The sequence below is a fragment of the Alexandromys fortis genome, unplaced genomic scaffold, assembly GCF_014885135.2.
Source record: "Alexandromys fortis isolate MF-2015 unplaced genomic scaffold, M_Fortis_MF-2015_v1.1 scaffold_800, whole genome shotgun sequence".
NCBI lineage: Eukaryota > Metazoa > Chordata > Mammalia > Rodentia > Cricetidae > Alexandromys > Alexandromys fortis.
Genome location: NW_026068669.1, coordinates 3,589 through 11,372, shown reverse-complemented (window position 1 = coordinate 11,372; position 7,784 = coordinate 3,589). Strand labels below are relative to the sequence as shown.

The 7,784-nt window shown below is 41.9% G+C and overlaps 1 protein-coding gene across 1 annotated transcript in view; it reads left to right on the top strand.

The window, feature by feature from the left end:
• The window catches only part of LOC126496003 (alcohol dehydrogenase 1-like), a gene marked incomplete at its 5' end in the record, with an annotated part of 14,977 nt that extends 8,332 nt beyond the window's left edge, over window positions 1-6,645 (top strand). Inside the window, 5 exons of the mRNA XM_050133587.1 lie at window positions 4-142; window positions 2,767-3,027; window positions 4,925-5,060; window positions 5,945-6,083; window positions 6,500-6,645. Of these exons, the coding sequence (XP_049989544.1) occupies window positions 4-142; window positions 2,767-3,027; window positions 4,925-5,060; window positions 5,945-6,083; window positions 6,500-6,524 (700 nt within the window). The remainder of the gene's footprint in view (window positions 1-3; window positions 143-2,766; window positions 3,028-4,924; window positions 5,061-5,944; window positions 6,084-6,499) is intronic.
• Between the last annotated feature and the right edge of the window lie 1,139 nt (window positions 6,646-7,784).

The following is a 7,784-nucleotide window of genomic DNA, read 5'->3' as shown; positions in this document are numbered from 1 at the left end:
CAGCACCAGCACCTTCTCCCAGTACACTGTGGTAGATGAGATGGCAGTGGCTAAAATCGATGCGGCTTCACCCCTGGACAAAGTCTGCCTCATTGGCTGCGGGTTCTCAACTGGCTATGGCTCTGCTGTCAAAGTCGCCAAGGTAAGATGGACAGTGGCCCATGGACCAAGCTACGTGCTTATTGTTGGGATCAAAGGAAAGAAATTGCTCACAGGCATCAGAGAGTGTTTTTGTAGAAAAGATAAGTCTGTCCAACTCCAGTGAGAATTCCCTCCACACACTCAAGAAAAGCTCTATAATAATATGCATCCAGTTCTGCCAAGTTCTCAAAGAAACTGGGCTCTCATAGAAATTGTTTGAAACTTATGTAGATCCGCAGCTGTAACACTTTGCATTTGCTGTTGTCTGTAAAGCTCTGTTATGTCCCAGTCCCAAGATACACTTGAGCAATAAAACATGTTTTAAAGGGTCAGAACCTAGAAAGCTTGGCCATTTGGGACAAATGGAAGATTTTAAAGTGGAGATGTCATCCCTGTTGTCTCTAAAGTAAGCCAAAGTGGGGAGATGTGCGCGGCACAAATGCTGTCACCAGTGTTTTTAATATAAAGACCAGCACTGGTACCGAGAGCCAACCCGCCTGCGTGGTGGAAAGTTCCTGAAAAGAAATCCGAGGCTTAGTGACGAACCAGGACTTAAGGCACTGGACCAATGCAGCCCCTCTGATCTGCCTGATGTTCTTTGAAAGAGCATCACGATGAACGTGACCTTTGATAATGGCCAACTGGGGGCCAGGGTTGTCTCCTTCTTTATGGGCATTGAGAACAAACCTCATCAGCAACATTTTCCCAGCAAACCTAATTTAAGTTGTGTTAGAAGTCTACATTTCCTATAGTCTCTGTCTCTTAGTGTGTGCACATCGCATGAGAGACAATGCTCCTTTAGCTAACCTCAACAGTGTGTGACCTAGCATTTCCTAAGCAAGTTTGTTGGTAGATCCTTTAAAATGTCAGTCTAGGACTCTAGGATGTGCTTACATCATTTTCATAGGTTGATGGTGTTGATTAAAATGGTAATAGGAAAATGGGCACCAAAATAATTTGAACGCTGAAGAAAATTCACCTCTTTATTATAGATGAACTTAATGTTCTTACTCAGTTAGGAGAAAGTAATACAATTATTCAATAATTACATTCCATATGTATTTCATTAGCTTCAACCCTAAATGTAGTTACTCCTTGTGCAGTTGCTCATCTGTTTCAACAGGAGGACTGAGGGAGCCTCGCAAGCCAAGGGTACTTGTGGTCAAGGATTTCAGTCATTGTTATTAAAATACAAATCAGCTATTGTTTCAGAATTTTTCATTTGCCTCTAAAAGTCAGGCTTAAAGTCTCACAAAGACAACATTGGTCTCTTGATGTATTTAAGTTTCCTGTCCACTTTCCTCTTACACCAAGGATGACTTGTCAATGCTGCCCAGATGACTTCTGCTCCAGTTACCCTGGTTGTGACTACTGAACGATAGCCAACCAAGGAGTTAATGATTGAAGGGTGGTTGGATTGCAGTGCACTCGCATGGAGTAACCATGATCATTTGTTTCTCTTTGGATACAAACGTCACTCCAGTCCCTGGCATCCAGACATACAAAGAGTGTGAGATGTTTTAGTAAAAGCTCCATCACAGGCCTCCTCTCTGATCTCTCTCCAAACCCTGCTGTATCTCACAAAGCCCACTAAATGATGGCCCCTGTTGTAAGGAGGCTGCTTGTTTGCTCCTGGCTGCCCATAACTCAAATAATGACACAGAAACTGTATTAATTACAATACTGCTTGGTCTATTTATGTATGCATATATTTAGTTCACTTTTATCTCTTAAATTAACCCATTTTTATTATTTTATATTTTACCATGAGTCTCATGGCCTACTGGCAAGGTTTAACCGGGCTGATTGTGTCTTCTCCTGTGGCAGCTCCATGGCATCTCCTGACTCTGTCTTCCTTATCCCAGCATTCAGTTTAGATTTCCCCACCTAGCTCTTCTTTGCCCTGTTCTAGGTCTAAAACAGTTTCTTTATCAATCAACGGTAATCACAGCATACAGAGTGGAATACAACATCAGGACCCTTCTCCAGTGATGCTCAAAGCCACTCCCACAGGGTATTTAAACTGCCCCACCCCCAGCAAACAGACACATGATTTTCTCCACTCTGGTGGGGGGTGGGGATAGGGGGTAGCTAGGAGGCCATCGGCAGTGCTGAATTCATTAAACCGGAGCAATTTCTAGTTCGGTTTGATTTGGTCTGATTTGGATGGCTGAATCGACTGAGAGGCTTACTGGATTGCAGAAATTTTTCTGTTTCATGTAGACAAATTGCTTTTGTGTATGTGTAAGAGGTTATTATGTGGCCCGGGAAGAGGAAAGTCATTGCCATGTTGAGTTCAAAGATTGTCCAGTACAGCTGGTCTCACAGGGGATTTCCATTGGATTAGAATGGGGTTCTACCTGCAGAGATTACAATTAACTGGTAGAAGCTGTTACTGGATCCTGAGATGAACAAAAATGATAACTCCCCAGATATATCTAATATAGGACAGATTTTGAGAGCCACTGTTGTACCCCTTTGGGCAGCTATAGCCAGAAGACGTTTTGGAAGCAGGTGGAATGACATCTGAGAGGCCATGACAGAGGACAAAGTAAGGTGCCTTGTGCGGCATGGAACACTGTTTAGTGGTCACTGGTCCGTCTTTTATATTTTCTGCAACCATAGGTGACCCCAGGCTCCACCTGTGCTGTGTTTGGCCTTGGAGGTGTCGGTCTGTCTGTCATCATTGGCTGTAAAACAGCTGGAGCAGCCAGGATCATCGCTGTGGACATCAACAAAGACAAGTTTGCCAAGGCCAAAGAATTGGGTGCCACTGAGTGCATTAACCCTCTAGACTACAGCAAACCCATCCACGAAGTAATCCAGGAAATGACCGATGGAGGGGTGGACTTCTCCTTCGAAGTAATCGGTCGCCTTGACACCATGGTAGGTGCTGTGGCATGTCCCGAGATCTGTCCTTCTGCCATCCATAATGTGCTCCAGACAGAAGAATAGAAATCTCATGCAGAAAGCTATTTTAGATGGTAATTTTCCATCTCCTGTTTCTACTCATATTGATTAATTCGGTGTTCTCACAAACCTTTCGATTTGTAAGTTCTACAAATTTGTCTCAAGTAATAATCCTCCATTAATACAGGAAAGCTTTTCAGTGAGTTTTTTGTTTGTTTGTTTGCTATCTTTGGATTTTTTGTAAAAAATCAATTTATCAAGGGAATTAAAAACAAATTCTGGACCTAAATAGACAAATAGACTTTTTTCCACATTCTTAATATTACACAATATTTGATATTAACTATGCTGAAAAGCATTTTCCAGTCTCATCATGTGGCCAAAAGGAATAATTAGTAATATGAGGCCAAGTATTATTTCATTACCATCAAACATACAGAGGAGTGGCTGCTTTAATGGATCACCATGTTTTCATCTCAGAGACGGCACTGTACCAGGCAACAAAAACACCCAGATCTACATGTTGGAGTAAATACTTTTCAAAATAAAATTCATGGATTCTGTCGTTGCCCGTAAATTTAGGAGATACAAATATTGGTTCTCTGTCTCTTCTCCCTCCCACCACTCTCGCACCCAGGGACTTGAATCTACCGGACTCTGCCACTTCTATCTTCTCTTCCAATAACCAAAAAAACAAAAACAAAAAACAGAAAAGAAAAGAGATGCACATTTTTGTAGGGTTATTTATGATCTACATGACATAGTGCATGTAAAATACTTACCACGGAGCCAGCTGCCATGGGGTAAGCGCTCAATTAAGTCAGCTGGCGATAATGATAAGAAAGGCTCTTGCCAAGCTTACAGTGCTTAAACTTTTGAAATGAATATTATCTATATAGTTGCAAACACCATACATTACTAAGTATGTAACTTCTCCAGTACATATCAGCCACCCTAAGACCTCTGGCGTTCTAGAGAAGCATCCCCAGAGACCTAAAGAATCACCATTACTGAGGTCCTCCAAAAAGCCTTGGCAGAGTTGGAAATAGAGAATGGGAATGGTGCCCTGAGATCGACATTCTTCTCAGCCTCGAACTGAGACAAGATGTCAAGAGAAGCTAGCGTCTCCTCTGTGGGTGGGGAGCCTTCAACTCTCAGGGTTCTGGCTTTCCCATGGTCATCCTCCTATGTGATTTCCTAGACAGTCTCCCTGTTTGCTCATCTGAGCCTAGGTTGACAGTGGATCTGAAGATCTAAATGTCTGATACCCACGTGTTCTGAGGACATCTGGTTTTCTAAATGTCATGTTTCAAAATCAAAATGCCAGGCAACATGCATATTTGAGGATTAAATACCATCTTTTACTACAGAATTTTAAATAAAAGAATTGAAAGTGAAAAGTTCCTGGATAACGGAATAATGTAAAAGCAATGCACACACTGGATTCACAGCCACTGAAAACTTGCCCGTTCTTGATCTGAGCCCCACAGGAGGGACGTGTTAAAAAGGGAGGTGGACAAATAGATAAGAGACAACTTCTGATGCTGTCGTCATTACATCTTCACCATCTAAATTGTCTTAGAGTGCAAACTTCAAAACTGTAGTTAATGGACAATGACAGTGAGTGAATCTACACATAGGCAGCCTGAGAGTCACGTGATGAGGAAACAGTGTTCTCCTTGGAGGACCCAGACTGCACAGGCTCCCAATGGGACTAGATGCTTTATTAGTTGATAAGGAAGACTTGAACATAAATTCATTCAATCACTTTTTCTCTCAAAATATTTCTCTGTACATATCTTCATATGACATGAAACTGTATCGTGAGTAGAATCCTCAAGAATACCCACTTTAAATATTATTTATATTCCAGATGTCTTCCCTGTTAAGTAGCCATGCAGCATGTGGTGTAAGTGTTATTGTTGGGGTGCCTCCTCATTCTGAAAGCCTCTCTGTGAATCCCTTCTTGCTGTTGCTAGGACGCACGTGGAAAGGAGCAATATTTGGTGGTATGTATTCATAGCTGAGGATCAAGTTCTGTATGTGTTCTTGTGTGTCAAGGTGAACGTACGGGTGTGTGTGGAATCAGAGATCATTTGATGTAGCTACAGGAACAATCAGCCTTGTTCATTGATTCTGGGGGTCTCAGTAGCCTACAGTCATGGTCAGGCTAGAATTCCTAGCCAGCCAATCCCAGGAATGTCCGAATTTCCTCTCTACAGACCTGGAGTTACAGGCTCCCCCAGCACTGAAACCACTGTTAAATGTTACCGGGTTTGTTTATTTGTTTTGTTTTTTATTCTGGAGATCAACACAGCAGATAATCAATAAAAATCTAATGTCAGGAAAAAACTAAAAGAATTTAATTACCTTAGCCATCTCCCAAGCTTTGAGGATCTAATTCCTAACTTTTTTTCAGAATTTCTTCCTTTTTGAAACAGAAAAGTTCTGAGAAGGCAGCATGAAAACCATGATCTCTCTATAGCAAGAACTGATACCGGAATTCGTAAGACAGGCTGCTGTGCTCCCCATAAACGAGCCAGGGCTTTCCTGGCTCCTTCTACTTGGATCTCTGTAAGGCCCAAAAATGCCTTAAAGGTTGGAGAGAGCCCAAGGCAGTAATGTTTGCCTACACTCCCTTCCTTTGGCTATAAACATCTGCACTGATTTCTCTAGGAAAGATCTACTAAGCCGCCATCATCAGCCACGAACCCTGTTCATCAGGTGGCATGTCATAAGACATTAACGCCACGCAGAGGTGTTTGAGTCCAACGTCTGCCGCTCAGGGGGCAGCCTGGGCACTGTTAGGAACTTGGTTTCTTTGGAAGATCTCTTGTCTAATTCTCCTGCCTGCCCCCTGGCTGCATCTCACGGTTCTGCTTTCTCCTTTCAGGCTTTAAGAGTAAAGATTCTGTCCCCAAGCTTGTGGCTGATTTCATGGCTAAAAAGTTTCCATTGGAGCCGTTAATCACCCATGTTTTACCTTTTGAGAAAATCAATGAGGCGTTTGAGTTGCTTCGCTCTGGAAAGAGGTGAGCTTTAGGATTCTTTGTATGGGGTGGGTGGGGAAAAGAGATTATTTTTACGGTAGAAGAAATGACCAACAGAAATGAAGGAGAAATGGGATAGGAGCAAAAATGAAACTTCTGTGACCGTTCAGGCTCTGCACGCACATGTACGACCCAGGGCATTTTATAAGGCTAAGCCTCAGTTTTCACAGTCTTTAAAATGGAGAAAATATGATAATTGACCTCATAGTGCTGCTGCTTAGGATGAAGTTTAAATGAGACAATGCCTAAAACGCTTCTACAAAGTGTATGGCAAATAGCCAGCATGAAATGTCTGTTACGGATGGTTTTCACTGAGACTCATAACACATGCTTTATTTATCCTCTGGGCACTGTGAGTTCTGGGAATGTGAACCAACATCTTATATCTGTTATTTCAGTATCCGGACTGTCCTGACGTTCTGAGACCATACTGATGCCTTCCTACTCCTGACCCCTGCACCCCACTGAATCACGACACCAGCCACATACAGCGCTAATGTTCTTCCTTAGAGACACTGCCAATAAAGTACTCATGTAAGCTTTGTGAGAAACTGAATTTTCTATGATTCTGTTTTCAACCCCAAGTGAGAGCAACCACACCTCAGATGGGGAGCTGCAGGGTGCCCAGCCTACCTTCTGATCTGACTAAGTTATGTCATCTTTCCTACTGGGGACAATGTCTCTTGTGACATCTGGTATTCTTTTCTCTCTGGAATTCACAGATTGTCTTCATACATCAACATAATATGCCTCTCCCAGAAGATGGACTTGAGAAATCAATACCTCTAAACCTACTCCATTGTTCAATGGTCCTAGCGTCATCTTTTCACTGGGTCCTCCTCTGTAACTGAGTTTCAGGTTCCAATACTGCTGTAACCAAGTCTTTCTCTGTCGTGTCGGATAATTCTATTAATAATTGCCCATAAATTTAACATCTGCCTCACAAAAGGTGAATGCGTATCAAATGAGAATATCACTTCCTTAGGATATGGAAGAACTCACTGGATTCCTCTGGATATATTAGATTTGAGGAGATTTAAGGAACTGATATTTCCACAAGTGTTTAGTGAGCTCTTCCATAGCCTTGGGGATACCTGTCATTTGGTGGTTGTTCATGAGGGTGACTGAATAAATTAAGGCTGGTTATTTGACAACCTTGCAATCTGCTCTCTAATCTCATAGTATAATTGGTTTGTTCTCCTTTAAACTCCTCTGTGAGGATCTGCATATCTCTATTATCTGTTTCAGTGAGTTCTTTGAAGGCCTGTACTTATCAGTCAGTTTCTCACAGTTGGCACTGTTATCAATGCCTTTAGAAATAAAACAAGAATTATCAAACCAATAATGATTATTAGAGCTAGTTCCAGGACAGGTTCCAAAGCCACAGAGAAACCCTGTCTCGAAAAACCAAAAAATAAATAAATAAATAATAATAATAATGATTATAATAGACGTCATGTGACTCCCAAGTAATTACCCTATCGTTTCATTGTTTGATTTTCAAACCATCCACTGTAGAATCATCCAGAGATCTAACTCCCTTTATCATAATATTGTTTCCCATTTTTTAACTTTAGAAAAAATGTCTCTCTCTCCTGTCTGTCTGTCTGTCTGTCTCTCTCTCTCTCCTGTCTGTCTCTCTCTCTCCTCTCTCTCTCTCTCTCTCTCTCTCTCTCTCTCTCT